The 20,672-nt window shown below is 37.4% G+C and overlaps 1 protein-coding gene across 1 annotated transcript in view; it reads right to left on the bottom strand.

Moving 5' to 3' along the window:
• Nucleotides 1–20,672, bottom strand: part of RP1 (RP1 axonemal microtubule associated) — a 221,968-nt gene that overhangs the window by 157,828 nt on the left and 43,468 nt on the right. The window contains 9 exon segments of the mRNA XM_048072444.2: nt 279–408; nt 554–585; nt 688–764; nt 2,356–2,431; nt 4,673–4,751; nt 5,334–5,485; nt 9,601–9,733; nt 11,787–11,873; nt 14,518–14,681. Coding sequence (XP_047928401.2) covers nt 279–408; nt 554–585; nt 688–764; nt 2,356–2,431; nt 4,673–4,751; nt 5,334–5,485; nt 9,601–9,733; nt 11,787–11,873; nt 14,518–14,681 — 930 coding nt within the window.

The raw sequence follows: 20,672 nt of genomic DNA, 5'->3' as shown, positions 1-20,672 counted from the left end.
TCATGGGATCACTCAAGCTACAGATGACAAGAAGTTTCTATTTTGTAAGGGACAATGACAAGATACCATATGAGATTTTTTCATGCTTTATATGTAAACTAAACATATAATTCATGAGTTTTATAGTCATTAACACAAGTAAAAACTCTAAGGAAAAGCATTTTTTATTATAATTATTTATTCCTATTCATTACAGGAATCACTGCATGACTGCATGACAGTGAACTATGAAGTTCTTCTTTCTTGCATCATTTATGCATACATGAAATATACTTTACCATATTTGTTCTTCTTGTCACCAAGAGCATCTACTTTGCTATCTGGACTGAGGCATATGAAACCACCGGTGAGCCTATTGTAAAACTGAAGTGTATTGCCTTTCTGGAATTTCCACCTTTCAGCAGCCCACTGGTTTTGTAAACAAGCAGAAAAGAGTTATGAGAAGATGATAAACAGGAATTTGACATGCTTGAGAATAACTGACATGATTTAATTCAAAGCATAATGTGAATTGTTTAAATAAAACTAAGTAAGTTTTAAGGTAAGTCCTTACAGTTTCTTCTCTCTTGAGTTCCAGCTCTTGTCCTGTATAGATAAAAAGCATGTGATTAATTTATAAAGCACCCTTATTCCATTCAGTACAGTTGTGGTGAATCTGAGTTCTCTTCCCCACCAATTTTCACCTACTTCCTGGAAATGTGCTGGCATCTGTCACAGTCAGTTCTCTAGCAATGTTGCCATCATCCTGCCCACTGTCCAGCCATCTGTAAACCAGACACCATTTCAGTAATATAACCATGACTGGTAATTCCCACAGTACTGTATACATGGCATCTGTATACTGACACTTTCTCTTGTTTTCATTAGTCTCAAGATTAACATACTGCAATATAAAAATCCAGCTTTAGTGAAAAGACCTTGACTTTGGCAGAAGTGTTTTTTTTTTGTTTGGTTGGTTGGTTTGGGAGTTGTTCACGGGGGGGTTTCTTTCTTTCTTTATGAAACATAAGTAAACACTTTCCTCAACTGAGATAAAAGAATCTAAGCGAATTATTACAAATAATAGAAGTTGTATTGATCCCAGATCAATAATGAAAGGTGCAGTGGCATAATGTTTGCTCTTCCTGTCTGCAGGAAGGTTACAACAGGATGCAAATTGTGGCATGTCCCACAGATCCCTTTATAAGGATGCAAATCCAACAGAAGCACAGCTTTCACCACATCTAAACTATGCTTTCACAATGCTATTGTACTTGCTTCACATCTTCTTATATAAGTCAAGTCTAACTTCATTTGAGTCTGAAAGATTCACACATAGCAGGAGCAAGATCATCGAGAATGGCATCAGGCTCTAAGAATAACTAGCACATACCCCATATTTTTCTGCCTGAAATGGATTTGAACTCTCCCTAAATTATGTATGAAACTAGCATTATAGATCTCTTCATAGCAGTTCATCTCATCTAGAATACAGAATCAAAATTAGGTCAGGCAAAGATGAGGTGCTCTGTCTGATAGGCAGAAAGCCCTTACTCAAACATAAATCAGCTTCACTGTGCACATCGCTCACTCTGAGCTGTCTCAGACAATTATTTATTCACTCAGAGAAGTGAGAGGAGGAAGTAGAATTGAGGTGCCAGTGGCAAACTGTAGCTAGATTCATACGTGACTGGACTTTTTCATTCCTAGTATTTGCACTGATCCTTATCAGTTATAATTTTTCCATAAGGTGTTGAGAATTAATCAGGAGTAGATAAAATTGGAAATGAGCTATAGAACAGAAGACTCAGAGCAGTAGCATCTGCAGGGGAAAAATCAGGGAAGGTAGGATTGCTTCAAGTTATGATGCAACCCTGTGACAGTCTGTAAAGCCAATAAAAAGAGATGCGGTCAGATAGCTGTACCTATGATAGCCATTTCACACAATCTTCAAGTCTGATCCTGAACCTTAAGTTAGTCTCCATGCTGGTTTCAGTAAAGTAGGATCAGTCTGCCAGAGATACAGCAACCTACTCTTCTGAAAAGCCTTTTATCTCAAGACATGGAAGAATGAGTCTGCTGACATCAGGTCCAAAGTGTTGGATATGGAGGAATGTGCCAAAAAAAGTACCTTTTATATCGTTCACTAGGTGCCAAAATGGAAAGTTGCATGGCAGAAATTTTTATTGTTTTTTCTCTAGCTCATACACACCAGAGGTTTGGGGCAGATGCAACTCAGAGAGCAGTAAAAAGAATTAGATCACTTCAGCTCACTTTTGGATAAATATGTTTGCTTTGACAGGAAGAAACTTTGACAGTTTTCAGAAGAAAGACTATGGATAATCAGAAATTTATTAAAAACCAAACACCACTGACCTGTGACAAAGAAAAGTATAATCCAGATCTGTTATAGGATCCTTGATTACAACTTTGTCCAGATACCATCCATTTCCTTTTATTAAAAAAAAAAAAAAGTTAATGAGAGACAAATGTAATGAAGTCTTATTTCCTGTGGCTTTCTCTCTTCTACTGGAACTGCAAAATCTGCAGCTTCACTGGCAGGTTGCTAGAGTCATGGCTGCCCTGATGGAGAGGAAACTACATGCTCTAGGTACTGTAGAGCTTGCTGATAGGATGGCAAGACGCTAGCTCCCTACTTGACTATTGTGGCTCTGACTGCGCAACTCTTCTCATTTAGTCATAGTATAAAACTTTTTGGTTTTGACAATCAAAATATCAACAAGATTAGATTAGATGGCAGCTTATCATGATAATACCACTTTATCTGCTTTTTAAATTTTTAATTCTAGAGTTAGTATTAAAATATATAAGAATATTCATGGTAGGATACATACAACATTATTAATATTATTAGCAAAAAACAAACATTCCTTGAGAGTTCAAGGGTCAAATGGTGCAGTATTTTCTTAGTGGTGAAACACTGCAAAAGATAGTGTTAATCCTTTGGGATATTTCAAACATCCAGGAAATTGATAGTTTCATCATTTGACAGTTTAAAGATGCCACTTCCCATTCTGTGGGGCCATATTGGCTAATGCAAAGACAAGAGAAAAAAAAATGATGTTGATCTCTGTTTATTGCTGTGAATCAAGCATAGCACTGCAGGTGTTCACTACAGACAACTGCTTTATCGCATACTAAAACATCAGCTTGCATTGGATTCTCTCTTGAAAGCATCTAGGAGTGGAAAGGTTTAAGAATGGCATCTATGTTAACATTATGATTTTAATGTGTAGTGAAATCTGGGTAACGAGGAAAAATAAAACCAACTAACTAAATAAACAAACAAAAACACACCCCATCTCACCCACCCCAAAAAAAGCTTCTCAATAACATCTCTGGTCTACACACTATAGGAAGCTATACACTGAGATAAGAGGGTCCACCGAAGGTAAAAGGCAAATGTAAGCTTTTTGTATGTAACCTTACATTTTCTACCGTCTGTAGAAAAAAACTGCAGGTTTTTAGACAGGTTCACAAACATAAGTGATGGTCAAGGCAACTGACTAGAAAACTTTTCTCCCACTTCTTCAGTGCAGGTACAGAAAAAGAAACTGTCTCACCAAATTTGTTCTGAGTTTGGCACAGTGCAGCCTCAGTCTACTTGAGTTGCTAAGAGCATAGTTCAAGCGAGCCCATAACAAAAACAGTGGTGGAGTAGATCTTGAAAGTAAGGAGCTAAGAATTAAGAGCAGACTTTCACTAGAAAATTCACAGGAGGTAGCACTGGGGATACAGGAGAAAAGCAAGATCTTCACAAAATGTTTTTTCTCAAAGCTGTTTTCCTTTCCAGTCCTATGTAATCTCACGAAAAAGAACTTCTGAGAACATCTAGGGATGACTATTCTCTTCCAGTCTCCTTATTCAAAGGGAAACCTTTATTCACTTGTTGCACTCTTCATCCATTGACAGCCACGAAAAGAGACAAAGCAAGTAAACAAAACCTCCAGCAACTCCCCATCTAGAAGTAGGGCAGGAAAGAGTACTGGAGAGAGAAATATCTTTATTGCTTTATCCTCAAAGCTATCTGAGCACTGCCTCTGATTAAAGGCATCCAGCTATGGCCACTTACAGAGGAAGACTACAGAATATAAGTGATATTCTTTCCCTTACCAATAGAGAAAAAGTTGAGATGTTCTAGCTATATAAGTAAATAGAAGAGTGGAGCACGATTGAGCATAGAAGAGAAAACTGGGCAGAGAACTATTCTACAACTTATTTTACATTGCCTAAACAGCTCTGCTATTTGGCTCAAATTATGTTGTTATGTTTTAAAATATTTAGGCTTAAGACTTTACAAGACAAATCTTTTGATTGCAAGCAGATTGATTTATTATCAGTAAGTCTAATGACAAGATACTGCAACCAAAATCTCCAACTGCATCTTCAGAGTGTAACTAGTAATGCCCTTCTTCATTTTTTGAGTATTTATTAAAAATGACAGAGGAGTTACAGATGGGATTCTTAACATAATGCCTGAAAGCATACTGAAAGTGAAAACAAAATATTTTAAATAAGGTAACTGTGTCATTTAAACAGTTTCATTAGAAATATTTGTCTCACTTCTGAAAAATTTTCATACATTTAATTTTAAAAATACATATTGTATTTCAGGGAAAAGATTAATAACTTCACAAGTAGTATTCAGTATCTACATAAAGAGATTTCTGACCTGATCCAAGACCATTGTGTCCTATAACAATCTTGTACAAATGTCCAAGGTGAACAGCTTCCACGGAAAAGATATCAGTCTGTAATCAAGCAACAAAACTTCAGTTAAATCTGAAATTCAAAACATTTTTCCATCCATCGAATCCCAAAGACCTACTTAAATCTATAAAACTCTTCTGCCAAAGGCACACTTTGAAATATCAGCTAATGATAACGTCAGAACAAATCAAAGACAGGTGTCCTGAATCAAAAGAAATAAGCCTGATCACTTTGCTAATGGGAATAGTTCCATCAAAATGAATGTGGTCAGAAAACGAAAAGCTGCTCAAAGCTCAATTGGCTAAACAAATACAACTTGCAGAGGATTTCAACTTCAGATATGCAGATATAAAATGTAAATTTTCATTTTCTCTCCACCTATTAAATCAAATTAAAGGAATTAAATATGAAGTATTAAAGCACATGGTTTACCTATTTTATAAATGAAAATTCTAATCATCTTCCATAAGCACTGATATACCTTTAGAGAGTAATTTTGGCTTAATTGTGGAATTTTGAAGAGACATTGGAATGTGGTAGCCATCTCTATATTGGATTTGCATAACCACCCACCTGAGAGAGAAAAGCCAGACAAACTTAACAGAAAATGCTCTTTCACTTACTTGTCCTTTCAAAAATTTCTTGGGTTTCTGTGATCTGAGCAACTGTCTTGATCCTGTGTCACCTTTTTCTCCATAGATAGAAATATAGACATCAGCTTCTGTTCCAGCATTCCACAGTTCTCCTGTTGTCACATGTACTTCATAGACAGTCACTGACAATAAAAGATGACAATCCTTCATATCATAAACACTATTATAGTTAGAATAACATTTAGCTGCAAATGTGCCTGTAGAGTCCAAATACATTCATGTCAAGAGCAGTTGACATAAGTATAAATATATAATATATATTTTAAGTATAAAATCTTAAAACTCCTATTCAATATTAAGTAAGATAATGTGGAATGGGAATGCAAAGAGAACTGAACTTTAAATGCACAGCAGTATGCCTTTGTCCCGCAGCAGCATCTGAAAACATCATTAAGCTGAAAAGTAAATAACAGAAGTCCAAGATTAGGCTCAATGTAAGTAGCGAGACCAAAACTATAGCAAGCAATGGAGTCCATCAACATTTTGAATGCACTAGTTAACCAAACAAGCAAAAATCCATCACAGTAATTTTATTTTTCTAGGACCTCAGAATTCAGAAATCTGCATTGTTTTAATATTCTACCGCTTCACGAAATACATTAGCATCAACTTCCTCTGTCACATACAAAAATACAAAATAACACTTGAGTCAAAATCCATGAAACTGAAGTAAAGACTATGGTATATTAAACATATGTATCAATAGAAAAATGTGGTTTTTAGAATGCAGATGTTAGAACCCTAGAAAAATCAGAATTAAGATAAAAGTATACAATTATAATCATCAGCAGAAACTTGGCAAAGGTACGGATTATTTTAATGTGCACACACATAGCTCTACAATATAGTGTTAGCTTGCTTCTATCATCAGGACTAGCTCGTTCAGAAATGCTCACTGGCTGCCTCTACACTCCACTGGAGTATTGTACTACAGATAAGCCTAGACTAGAGACTCAGAAAAACTAAATAAATAAACAAATACGTAAATTAATAAATAAATAAATAAAGCAATTTTCACAATTTTTGACACCTCTAAGTTTTCACAATTTGTTGATACCTTTACCTCTCATAAGACTAGGGGTCATCACACAATTTATAACTCTTATAGTTTTTATCCTAAAACATAGTGACTCATCTTTCCTTCAGATATTCCACAGAATACTGTGCAGAAAAAAATTAAGAGAATGAATTGTATTCTTTACACCTATTTTTCTCTATAAGTGTAAACATTACATTTGTAAACACAGCATTCTGAAATTAGAAAATATCAGGATTATTTTCAAAATTTAGTTCTTTCCCCTATGCCTGTGAATTAGCAGAGCCAGAACAAGGGGAGAGAACACACAACTTTTTACAGATCACCTATCAGCATTTGGACAAAAAACAGCCACATTTAAGTCACAGGGACTTTAGATGGTCTTTAACAGCAGTCATGTACTGTTATATTTTGTTTTGTTTTCCAAAGTAAACCTGCCTTAATACTCAAAATAGTTTTCATTTAACAACTGCCTGTTAATACTGTCTTTTATCCACGTCATTCACCATGTCACCACCTGATCTATTTCCTTCCCCACTTCTTTTTTCTTTACAGCACCCACATGAACAGGTTCCCCATTTTATGTAGAGGCAGGCAAGAGAGTTCAATTCTCCAGACCAACAGTCCTCTTTAGTGCTACAACTCCCTCCTTCATTGACTGTCCACTTTCCAGTTCCTGCAACAAGAAAAGCAGAGGTCCCCAGTAACCAAACACTGTGTAACTCTGATTTATCCCCAGCAAATAGTTCATTATCATATCATCAAAAATTGTGTCACAAGACATGAGAAGAAGGGAACAAGAGTAAAATGGCTGAGGATAAAAAGTCAAACAACTGGTGCTCAGTCCCTCAGAATTAGAGCTATGGAGTCACTATGTTATAGTTCTGAACAGCTTAATTCAGACATATTTTTTTTCTTTGAATGCAAAAGTCTGTTAAATCAGAAAGTGTTTCAGCCTCTTTTTATTCAGAAATTGGTTTTAAAGTGCCTCTCATCATCCCTCTTTCAGACTGAATCCAGACCTCTCCACTTGTTCTGTTATCAAACTATCTTCTCTGAAGTTAAAAGCTATGTTCTCTTTCTCTGTCTCATGCAGAAATATAATAATGGCAAAAAGACACAGTCTTTCAATTACTAACTTAGAGATGAAACTCCCTTCTCCAAAGCCTTCAGCATGACCCCTCTTATACTGAGGTTAGCAGAAATACAGTTCTTTTCTTCTTTTCCTATGTGAGAGAAATTGTTAACTACAAAATGCAGATTGAGAGGATGTTTTAAGTGTGCTGTTGTGCTTTATAAAGCATCAAGATTACTTGATAATAAAAGTCTTTCATTATATCTTTATTTCAGAAACAAAAGAACAGCCTACTCGGAAAGAAAAGCCTGAAAGTTGGAAGGTGGGAAAGGTCAAGGTCCCAGAATATTATGTAAGGGAACACTGGGAAAGAACAGATACTTCATGTAGGGGAGCTGAGTATATTCAATTTAACAACCCATTAATGCTTATTAATTAACATTTATTTTAAAGTGTGGGGTTTTTTTTTTAATTTTATTTTGTTTTTACTGTAGTGCTTGTATGTCCCCCTACACTAATAATACCAAAGTCTCCCAAAGAGATCTAACCTATGAGGATGCAGGCTGAATGCATATGAGGCTTTTCGTGCCCTTAAGGGTATGAAGATAAAAATCACTCAGGATCACAAATCATTGTGGTTAGGGCTGGCCAGGCCCTCTTTACAGTATTTAATGAGCCATTTACAGCTGCTAACTAGATCATTGGAGGAAACATTTCCTGCTATTCTTCTTCTCTTAAAGACATATTAATGAGGCACAAGACTTTTTTATGCTTTTCTTTCCAGGTTCTTAACCTCAGTGCTAAACCATCATAGGCGTAAATACAGCTCCAAGCCACCAAGCTCTTTCCTACTAGAGTTACTGTCCTATGGTAAGTTTTCCCACATTCACGTGCCATTTTCTCAACTTCCAACCCTCAATTCATTTATATCCTCCTCCTGTAGCCTGTAGCCCAACAGTGATGGCTGTTACTGTTTCAATTTTTGATGGTCAACCAAAGGTGCCATAATAACCACTAAGCACTGATATAGTTTTAAACGTCCTGAAAAGAGGTGTTTGTAGTTTTTTGAGAACTCTGAAGGGAAGTTTCTCTCATGAATTAGTCTTGTTCTCTACAGTTGATCTGTTCTTTTGGTAAGGGAGGAGAGGAGGGCCTGGAACATGTCCCAGGAGGATCTTTCTCAAATGAAAGCTTCAGCACAAGTAATACTGATGGTGTTATGATTTTCCCCCTCTACCTTCACACCCTGAAGGATGGGAATCTTCCCCAGCACTCCTGTTTCATCACCCACATCTCTCATAGGGTACACTGACCTTGCTCTGCCTTTGTACTTTTTCTTAGGCTAGGAAAGAGCAAGGACAAATGGAGGAAAAGAAAGAGCAAGTGCAGACTTCTTTGACTTCCTTCCCATCACTGAAGGAGAGAGACCATGTAGAAACAACAACCCAAATGGATTAGTGTGGTAGAGCAGAGACTTAAAGCAGTGAAACAGCAGCAACATCTAATAATTTTGGTATTGTTTGGCATCAATGACCTTTAGAATCACAATATAATTATAGTAGTATTTATATTATATCAGTGATAGAGCTTTTAACACTTAGAACCTTTTGAAATATTGTTAGGTTTTGTTCCAAACCCAGAAATTAGAAGTATTCTGCAAACCTGTCTCAGCCACCTACAAGAAACTAAAGTAGCAGCAATAGACATAGTAGAGCTATGTAGAGTACTTCAGTAACTGAAAGTCGAGTTTTTGATTTGACTCATGTGATGTCTTCACGGTAGTTGTGTGTTGCTTTTGTGTTCTGGCTCTTTTATAAATAAAAATATAAGCCAATATCTGTGAGGTGTCTTTAATATTGTCTCTATTTTAAAGCAAACACAGATGCTGAAAATATTATAAAATCAGGAGGATATCATTGAAGTACCTGTGAAACTCAAAGCATGAAAAACCCTGCCATCTCCTCACCAGTGATTCTTAACCTTTTACCTGTGTCCAATAACCACAGGAAAACAGCATGGAAAGTGTGTTGTGGCTGCCAAAATGTGATAGAGAGCCTGATGAAAAACAATGAACTCTATCAACATCTGGTTGTGACTTGACTTAGCCAATGTGACATTATGCTTACCTGGAAGAACAGGCTGACCCTGACAGAAAACAGGAAGCTCCATGGATGTTTCCCCATTAGCTTGGTCCCAGGCCAGCCATCGATGTGCAGGGAAAGAAAACTGCTCCCCCGAGAAAAGGTTCAGCAACTGCACCTAATGCAGCACCAAGAATTGCAATTTAAGTTACTAATCTGTGTCTGAACAGAACAGAACTTGACATCTGTAGGATGCTGTTGAAACTTGTGCAGGTAGAACTCCGTGGCATGATCACAAAACCATGGGCTTGAGCCACATCTGCTCCCTGGATACAACTGTCCCCAACCTGACTTTTCAGTCTATCAGATTCAGGAGCTCAGGGCAGAGTAACTAAAGCATAGACGAGAAAAAGGGTTTATCAGCTCAGGTACAGTTCTGCAAAATACAGCCATGCAGCTGGTATATCCACATAGGCTGTCACCAGGTAACCTGGCTTACCAAATAGGTAACTTCTCACTGGGAAGCTTGGTAATGCTTGCAAATCTATTCCTTTAATTTTTTTTTATTACTACAAAATATTCATATCCATATTAAAGAAATGGGTTTTGATTCTTCAGCACTGCTTGTGATGTAAATAAACTTTGAAAGTGCTAGCAACAACACCAGTCTGCCCCGCACAATTTTCTTCCATACCCAACTTCTGGTATATAGCAGTAAAAGGACCATATGGACACCAGCTGAAGGAGCTCCAGTTATTATGTACTTCAAAATATTCCATAGTAAGCATCTCAGAGACTACTATACATTAGAATAGTCCCTGATTATGCTAATTTATACTAGTAGCTACACTAGATTTTGGACTAGTAGAGAGAAGCAAAGATATTTCTACCTGTAATTTCACTCTTGCTCATTGCTGTGCAGAATCTAATCTCCTTAATTAGGAGATTTATCCTTTAATCTTAATTGAATAAATTCAGAATTATTGGAAACATTTTCATCACTTTTACTGCTTTAATACTGAACTTTAAAGAAAGAAATTCATCTTGTCTGAAAAACCTGGCACACCTCAGCCTGCCAACATCTGCTGAGAGATCTTGTACGGGAACTGGGAGTTAGAGAAGCAGTACCTTTGTGGACATTTGCAGTCCTGAAACTATCTCAGTACAGAGACAGTCACAGAAACCATGGAATATTGAGCGAGGAGTAGCATGCCTAACTGTTATAAAAGCTTTGCAGTTATAGAGCATTGTCTCTTAAATCAGTCATTTTAAATGGGTGTGTCATACAATTATATATATATCTCTATATACTACCCAGACCATACTCTGTCTTCTTATTGAGTCTCAGCCCCAAATGAAAACAACTAGTTAAAGCATTGAACAACCAAAGAGTTCAAACATTCATCAGCGAATATTTAACATGAGTGGGCACTTTTCAATAGATAGATCAAAATTTACCCTAAAGCATGCTTATAACGGTGAGTTCAGCAAAAGCTTCTAAAGCCCTTTATAAACTGCTTTTTGCTAACTAAAGGACAAGAAACTCTGGCACAAAGAGGGAAGTATTTCAGGCATGCATAGTTTATCATTGGCACACATAGTACCTCACTAGCACTAAGGATAAAAGCCAGATATTTTCATTTCCAGTCCAAAAACCTATCCACTAGGTGTTACAACCAAAGCTAAAAACAGAACTAGCTGATTTGCTTCACTTTATATTTGCTTTACCTTCACTGAGATTTTTTATTAAGTGAGGAGAGAAGAGAATGTTAGTCTTTTTTTTTTTTCCTCAAAGACACAGAATTAGAAACATTTGCAATCTAGCTCTGATGCTGTGCATAAGATCACAGTCAGTCACAGATTTGAGGACAATTCGGCTAGACCAAGTTTAATGACTTGGGTTTCAACAAACTCTAGACACCCTTTGTAGCATACAAAGGCTGCAGAAGACTCAGACTACAGCAGCACACTTAAGCAGCTTTCCTTACTGCCTAGCAATGAATTTTTAAAGAAATGTACAGTTCTCACTACACTGTAAACAAGCAGTGAAGATAGATGTCATCCTAAGTCACCTCTCACTCTTCACAAAAAAGACTCCATCATGAATAATCTCATAAACAAAGCTACAAGTATTTGATGAGGTGAACATACATATCCTGAGGATTTTTTCTGACTCATATTGTCATAGTGACTACTTTTGGAGAGACAAAATTCCTTCTCATTGCTTTTACCTCTTCACAGTGCCAGGCAGGAGAATTTCCTGAATTTGTATGTCCTACGCGTATTTTGTAGAGATTTCCTATGTTTCCAGTATGAACCTGTAGAAGGAACACAACCGATGAAGCACACAACATTTCTTACAAGAAAGACATGTAACAGAAGTTCATTTAGTTTATATGAATAAAATATTCTGATATTTAAACGGGTGATTCCAAAATATTTTGCTCCAGACTATCATTAGAAGCTTGGCTCTTTCTTTTAAAGACAACCCCTTTGGCAAACCATGTGCCCTGCCAACCCTGTCTAAATGACTCAAGATGCCCTTGTAGCTATTCTTTTCCTCACTCAATACTGGCCTCAGTGAGAGATGAATACAGACTATAGGTATCACTAAAAAAAAAAAAAAAAAAAAGCCTCTTGACCTGTCTCGTGTCTCAGTTTAGTATCTATGCTACTGACCTGCTATAAAATGATTTCTGCCTCTCAAGCACCTCCCACATACCTCTGAGTTTCTCCCTGCACCTCCAGGAGGGTATGCCTTATGATTTTGGAAGCAATTGTGGTCAGCTTTGATATTTATTTTTACAAATCATTTCAATTAAATCAACTTAAAAAGCTGTATTTGAAAGATCAGCTTTTGTGCAGGCTGGATGAGCGTATACAGTACAGATAACAGGGTGCTGAGGGAATCACTTTGTGTGAAGGTTATTTAAACAACTAGTTATGAACTTAAGTATATAAATAGAAAGCTTATCTTTAAGGCACTGGAAACATATGGTGAGCACTTCACCTCCTTGCAGTATCATTATTTTCTTATGATGTAGCCTGGAATCACTGTTCTTCTGTCGCTTTCTACAGAATTGATTTTCATGATTTCATTTACAGAGTAGAGATGGGTGTGAACTGAATTCCCTATATTGTGAACTTTCCTGAAAGCAGTGTTATAAACAATAAAGAGGCAGAGTAGAGACGACAGACCTGAATTAACTTAGATCTAGCACAAAATGCAAGCAGAGAGGCTTGACTGTTTCTATACATTTTAGAAGGACCTTGGAGTACTGGTTGATAGTCGGCTGAATATGAGCCAGCAGTGTGCTCAGGTGGCCAAGAAGGCCAAGAGCATCCTGCCTTGCATAAGAAACAGCGTGGCCAGCAGGGCTAGGGAAGTGATTGTCCCCCTGTACTCGGCTCTGGTGAGGCCACACTTCAAGTACTGTGTTCACTTTTGGGCCCCTCGCTACAAGAAGGACATGGAGGTGCTCGAGTGAGTCCAGAGAAGGACAACGAAGCTGGTGAGGGGTCTGGAGAACAAGTCTTACGAGAAGTGGCTGAGGGAGCTGGGATTGTTTAGCCTGGAGAAGAGGAGGCTCAGGGGCAACCTTATCGCTCTCTATAGGTACCTTAAAGGAAGCTGTAGCGAGGTAGGGGTTGGTCTATTCTCCCACGTGCCTGGTGACAGGACGAGGGGGAATGGGCTAAAGTTGCACCAGGGGAGGTTTAGGAAGAACTTCTTTATGGAAAGGGTTGTTAGGCATTGGAATATGCTGCCCAGGGAAGTGGTTGAGTCACCATCCCTGGAGGTCTTTAAAAGACGTTTAGATTTAGAGCTTAGTGATATGGTTTAGTGGAGGACTTTTTAATGTTAGGTCAGAGGTTGGACTAGATGATCTTGGAGGTCTCTTCCAACCTAGATGATTCTGTGATTCTGTGATTCTGTGAGTATGCACTCCTTAATTGCATTTGGTGCTATGGATTCTCACCTACAAGGGGAATCCTGGTGTCCAAACCAGAGATTGTCTTCATATTTTGCAGTTAAGAGTCATTGGAGGTTAAATTAATGATGATAAAGCGAGCATGAAACACAGCTAAAAATCTCTTTCATGAAAAGATTATTTTTACCCTGGTTACCTATTTTATCTACTCATTTCAATTTTATATCTGTTTTTTGATATCACAGATAAGAGAAAAGCATACTAGCAGAGGTGCTGGATTCTCCTGAGAAACTCCCATCAGGCTGATGAGACCTAAGAACAGTATTTCCTACATCCCAGATAGCTGTGAGACTATTGTGGAAAAGGTGAGCTCCTCATCAATGCTACCATACTTCTTCTCAGACGGGTGCTTGCTACCATGGATGTTAATAATGGAAATACCTATTTGCTATATGGCCCTACAGCAAACACCTGCTAGAGAGATCCACTGACTATCCCACCTATACACTCAAGCTATGCAGTTCTTGATAAGTTCAGGCTTACTGGAATCATCGCAGAACAAGACCAATAGAGGAGAAACTTATTTGTGCAACTGCAAGGAGAAGCAGCTTCAGACAGATTCTATTAGAGTTGTCAAAAACTGCTATTAATTGAAATAAGGCAGCAGGGATTTAACAAAGTTAAAAATTTATTCCATCCCCTAATTCTCCACTTGTTGCTTCATTTTTAATATTTTTGCTCCATTTCAAATTTAAAAACTATACAAGTACCTGTTGTCCTCTTCCTGGTATTTTCTTGGGCACTGTATAAAGTTCTCCTTAAACAGACAAGAAATACATTGCAGCAAACTGGATTTTGGATGGCTGAGGGGGAAAAGATACTAAATTTATTTGTCCATTTATGTGCTGCTTCTTGTTTTAAGATATGTGTGCTATGCAAAAACTGCCTGTCTTTCCATCATATAGATTTTGAAATTTCATGTAATCTGGCGGGACACAAGAAGGCAACACAATGAATATATATTACTTACTGTGAAGATGTCTTCATTGCCTCTCTGAAATAATTTTCCCTCCTCTCCATCAAGAAAAATAGGCCCTGAATTGCTGTGATCCCCATACAATGTAATATAAACCTTTGAACTTGTTTCTGCAGATGGCATATCACTGGTGAGGACTGACACCTTCCATTTCCTAGCTATCAAAAGATAAAAAGACTTTCTGAATTACTTAAACTCAAGATTCCTAAGCAAAATGTATTTCAGCAATCAGAATTCTAAATAACATCATGTCAACGAATATAAAAATACATATTTCACAAAAATACAGCAAATATTGACTTTGGTAAGTTATGCAAGTGAAAACCAAGAAACGTCAGGTTACATTCACATCCTTTAGAGTATGCATATGCCATATGACAAACTTAAATTGCATGACTGCAAATCAATTTTCAAACACAGTATTTGAAATATTGTACTAAAATATATGAAATGGGGCTTTCTGTTTTTTTAGGGTGTGTCTGCCCAATGCAGTGCTGTGTAATGACATCCCTGCAGGCTCTCAACAAGCTACCTCTGGAATCACAAACTCATCACTCTGAATGTTAGGGTCTCTTAAAGCTAATTAGCTCTCCTGAAAGGTTCAGCACTGAATGTACCTTTAAGAATGGATCTGTATGTATACAAAGCTATGCTGGGCTTCACAGATGTAACAGCTCAGTCAAAATCCACGAAGGGATTGCCATGTACATGCATTGCAGTGTTGTCATTATACCCTAAGTTATTAATAGTCTTTTTATGAAAATTCATTTTTATCAAGACCAAGTATATGTATTTAGGCTTTGGCTCAGTGGAGGCTGAATATCAGTGGCAGGGAATTAAGGGAAATGGTATCATTGAGGGATGGCTGATAACTATGGCCTGTTTCATTTTAACAGGGATATTACAAAGGAATGCTAAGAAAACACCTTCACACCCAATATAGCTGGTGCCCATCTCAAATGATAAACATTTTAAGCACCTCCCAAGCTTGCTAAAATTGTTTTGCACCACTGATTAATGTAGCAGTTTCTCATAAGAGAATTTCTTTTAAAATACAGCAGCAGTATTTAAGGGCTTTACTGACTACAGAAGTCCCCTAATGTCTAATGCCTCTACACAATTTACTGATGTTTCTAACTTTTACTTCCATAACAGAATCCTTGATCCTGTCTGTTCTGGCTAAAACACTGGAAAATAAGATAGTAAGGGTATGATATGATGAATTTTGTTTTTCTAAACTGAGATGCCTAAAATAGATCTATGTGTCTTAAACTCCAGGCAATACAAAATCCTACAGTTCTGTTGAAAGATTCAGTGAAACCACTTTTGTTTTGAGTATCACCCAGTATTTTCAGTTCTAGCAATGCACATTTTCTTAAAGGATTTAATGGTCATTGATCATGATACATGCATAGAGTCAAGGTGCAGCAGAATATCATTTGAGGACCAGTGAAACCACTACTTTGAGGAATTTGCATTTAGTTTTCTGTGGCATTCTGGAAAAAATAAGAATTAGTATTTTTAGAAGTACAGGATTAGTATTTTTACTTGCTCATGTTTAGCCATGTCTAAAAGGAAAGGTGGTTAAGAAATAGATAGATCAGGCTGACCTAGGCTTGGTGCATGTCAATATATTTCTCTCTGGGAAGTAAACGAGTTGAGAATCTATGTCCTCCATACCACTTAGCAGATATATTTGAATTATTAATATTGTTTTTGATAAAAGGCAGAAAACAAGGCCCATTAATGGTACATTATCAAATCCTAACATATTACTGAGGCCTGGTGGTAGAATCTACAAGTCCTGCTTGTAGTCAAGCTCTTGCTATAAACATTTTGCTTCTGTGTGGCCACTGTGCTCTGTGCATAAAGCACACATTTCTTGGGAATTGCCATGGTGTAGAATTAGTAACCATTAAAACTGATATTGTCCTCCAGATTTTGAGTGGAGAGACAGAGAGCCTTAACATGGTGCTTGGTTCATCTTTGAGGACAATACTCAAGCCCTCGAATTGTAACTGGGTGAATCTCTTTTAAAACGGTATCAGAATTAGTTTTCTTACTCCAGAAGTTTACAACTGCTACAAATCTTTCCACATATCTGAGCTGTTGCTAACATAGATACATGCACTGGTATCAGTTGCACAAACTGAGAGAGCACTTTTCTGAAAAATACCGTGAATATGCAGCTATTATCCTTACACTTCCTAAATAATTACATTGTCATTATTAAATAATAAACTGCCAAACAGCTAGTCCTATCATTAGGTTAAACTTCATCTTCATGAGAGTTGTCATAGCTTTAACACATTAAATTGAAAAAATAGGAAGTACTAACTGCTAGACCTGAGGAAAAGAAGCAATTGACAGAATCACATTTTCCAGCAACAGAGCTGTGTGACACTACTTAAAAGTTGCTGCAATCTGCTTTGTCCACAGCTGAATTTAGCTCACTGTTTCTATTACAAAGGCAGTTCTTTACCCAACTTTCTGTGAAACATGGCTGATGATGGGTGACCGTATAACCCTCCATGTTAATCTAAGTTATAAATGACAAACTTGGATAAGTGTACGACATCTAAGTCATTCTATGCAGGTGTACCTAATGTAAGAAGAACTGCATAGGTTTGTATAAAGCTGCTGAAGATACAGCCTGAAAAACTGATAAGGAAAATGACCTGTGAAATCCCATATCAGCAAACAAGATAATGGAGAAAAACAAGTATCCATTGGTCCACTACATAATGTCTGGAAGAAAAAGTTGGCAAGTCAGTCTTACTAAACATGAAGAAAAGATGGTTCGTGGATTGGAGTCCAAACAGAAAAAAAGATGACATAGAAAAAAAATATTATCAGGTCCAAAACAAAAGAAACAACAGCAACAAAAACAGCAAACAAGCAAACAAACAAACAGAAGAATACATTGATTGCTAAAGCAAATTTACAATTTTTTTGAGTATCTTTATGAAAAAGGTACATTCAACAGCTGTTATTAATATTAAAACAAACACTACTGCTAAAATTGCCACTTGAATGAATAAATACCTCTAAAATGCTGAAGAAGATGGTCAACTAGAGGGAAGTGGAGTTCTTTGATATTCTAAAATGGAAGTCACAGAATCACAGAATCATCTAGGTTGGAAGAGATCTCCAAGATCATCTAGTCCAACCTCTGACCTAACACTAACAAGTCCTACACTAAACCATATCACTAAGCTCTACATCTAAACGTCTTTTAAAGACCTCCAGGGATGATGACTCAACCACTTCCCTGGGCAGCCTATTCCAATGCCTAACAACCCTTTCGATAAAGAAGTTCTTCCTAATATCCAACCTAAACCTCCCCTGGCGCAACTTTAGCCCATTCCCCCTTGTCCTGTCACCAGGCACGTGGGAGAATAGACCAACCCCTACCTCGCTACAGCTTCCTTTAAGGTACCTGTAGAGTACAATAAGGTTGCCCCTGAGCCTCCTCTTCTCCAGGCTGAACAATCCCAGCTCCCTCAGCCACTTCTCGTAAGACTTGTTCTCCAGACCCCTCACCAGCTTCGTTGTCCTTCTCTGGACTCACTCGAGCACGTCCATGTCCTTCTTGTAGCGAGGGGCCCAAAACTGAACACAGTACTCGAAGTGTGGCCTCACCAGAGCCGAGTACAGGGGGACAATCACTTCCCTAGCCCTGCTGGCCACACTGCTTCTTATGCAAGGCAGGATGCTCTTGGCCTTCTTGGCCACCTGAGCACACTGCTGGCTCATATTCAGCTGACTATCAACCAGCACTCCCAGGTCCTTCTCTGCCAGGCAGCTTTCTAACCACTCATCTCCCAGCCCGTAGTGCTGCTTGGGGTTGTTGCATCCCAGGTGCAGGACCCGGCACTTGGCCTTGCTGAACTTCATACAGATGGCCTCAGCCCATCGGTTCAGCCTATAAAGATCCTCCTGCAGAGCCTTCCTACCCTCGAGCAGATCGACACACGCACGTAACTTGGCTTCGTCTGCAAAGTTACTGAGGGTGCACTCTATCCCTTCATCCAGATCATTGATAAAGATATTAAAGAGAACTGGCCCCAGTACTGAGCCCTGGGGGACTCCACTAGTGACCAGCCTCCAACTGGATTTAACTCCATTCACCATGACTCTTTGGGCCTGGCTACCCAGACAGTTTCTAACCCAACGAAGTGTACGCCAGTCTAAGCCAAGAGCAGCCAGTTTCAAAGGTAAACAAGGTAATAAAATCAACTGGTTACTCGTGAGGAAGGATTTGATATCATGGAATGTACTCATGCTCCTGTTGCCAGAGAGACTATGGATGTACCATAATGGCTGACATAGGTGGTAAAAAGTATTCAGACCAAGAAATAAGGAGTAAATATATTGCAACTTGTACATTCTGCACAGGCAGTTTCAATGCACATGAAGTAGAATATCTATCTGATAAATGTAGAAAAAGCAATGATTAGAGGATGTTGAACAGTAAAATGAACAAAAGCTGTAATACTGATGAGGTCAGTAATCTAGGTATGCAGTTATTGTTAGCATAAAACAGAGATCTGCATATTCAGAGGTAAAGTAAAATTATGAAAAAGCAATCACACTTGGAGCATGGATCCCAAAAGATAAGTTAGGCATGCAGCCTTCAGGAAAGCTACAAGTGTACACATGGATAATGCAAAATGAAACAGAATCTGTTTGGATTACATTTACTTTGGAGTAGAATAGTTGAAAGATAGACAATGTAAGTCAGAACCAAGAAGTGTACCATAATGAGACTGTCTAACTTGTGAAGGAAGGAGAATAAATCCTACTAGGTGGTAGAAAGAAGTTATTTCTAAATGTCAGAATCTGTACATTTCTTCCTGAAATAATTGCTAGAGGAAAATACAATTTTTAATTAGATTTGATGAGCAGTGAATACCCTTTAGAAAGAGATTTACAAAATACCCCTGAATAAGCAATCATAAACTGATTCATTTTAAATTAAGGTAGGACAAAAAAAATATCTTAAATGAAGCCTTTGATCTAAATCAGCAAATTTCCAAAAGTAAAGGAACAGGTTAATGAAGTCAAACGAAGTCAAAAAGTGAGATGTAAAAAAGGAAAATAAAACAAAATTGTAAAAATATTGTTTGACCATATACATTGAAAGAGAATAAGCAAAGAAAACGCTATGTGCACCATGTGTTGAATTTGAAAACCCAAGACGCTTTGAGTGCCACCATCCAGCCAACTTCTTATCCTCCGAGTGATACATCCATCAAATCCACCTCTCTCCAATTTAGAGACGATGATGTTGTGTGGGACATAATAATTCATCTTTTTAGACAAGGAAATTACAATAGATGAACACTACCTTAGCATTTTATGAGAAATTAGTAGTTTAAATGGAAAATTAGATTAGTGCTGGACTGCAAAGAAACAAAATAACTACCTAAATGGGAAATTATAAGTTTGTGTTGACATAAGAGCTATTAATTTATAAGAATAGTAGTAAATTGTTCATGAATTTGTGTTGGGATTGATCTGGATTTCCTAATTTTGTCAATATACTCCATAACATAGGTTCTGTACCATGGTTAATAAGAGTTATCAAAGCATAAAAGGATCAGAAATTCCAGAGTAGTGTAAAAAGAGCAATACAAAACAGCATAAAATGCAAGGAAATGTATTTTTAAAATACTACCAAAACATAATGCTACAAACAGTGAATTTATCATTCAAAAGAGAGAGAGAGAGAGAGCAATTCACTAATATGATGCAACAATGTGACTGTAAGATGCACCAAGAGAAAGATTTCTAATTAGAGAAATGTTACTGTCAGTGTCCAAGAGTTCAGAAAGAGAATCTTTCACATGCTGCAATAAGTTCTGGCAACCATATTCAAAAACAAATTAATTGAAGCTAGAATAGGTCCTGAAAAAGACAACCATTATGATTAAAGGAAATGAAGACAATGCCTTATGTGGAAAAAAAAGTGAGAGAATATCTGATTTTGTCAAAAGATACCAGGAGGAGGAAAAGACATATCTAATTTAATGATGCTGATGGATTTGGTACACATGAATGTAAACTAACTACGACTAGATTTTGGATAGAAGTTGGAAAACAGTTAAGACGGATATCAGCAAAAGGACCCAAACTCTAGAACACCC

The sequence above is a fragment of the Anser cygnoides genome, chromosome 2, assembly GCF_040182565.1.
Source record: "Anser cygnoides isolate HZ-2024a breed goose chromosome 2, Taihu_goose_T2T_genome, whole genome shotgun sequence".
NCBI lineage: Eukaryota > Metazoa > Chordata > Aves > Anseriformes > Anatidae > Anser > Anser cygnoides.
This window is presented reverse-complemented; position numbering and strand designations above follow the sequence as displayed.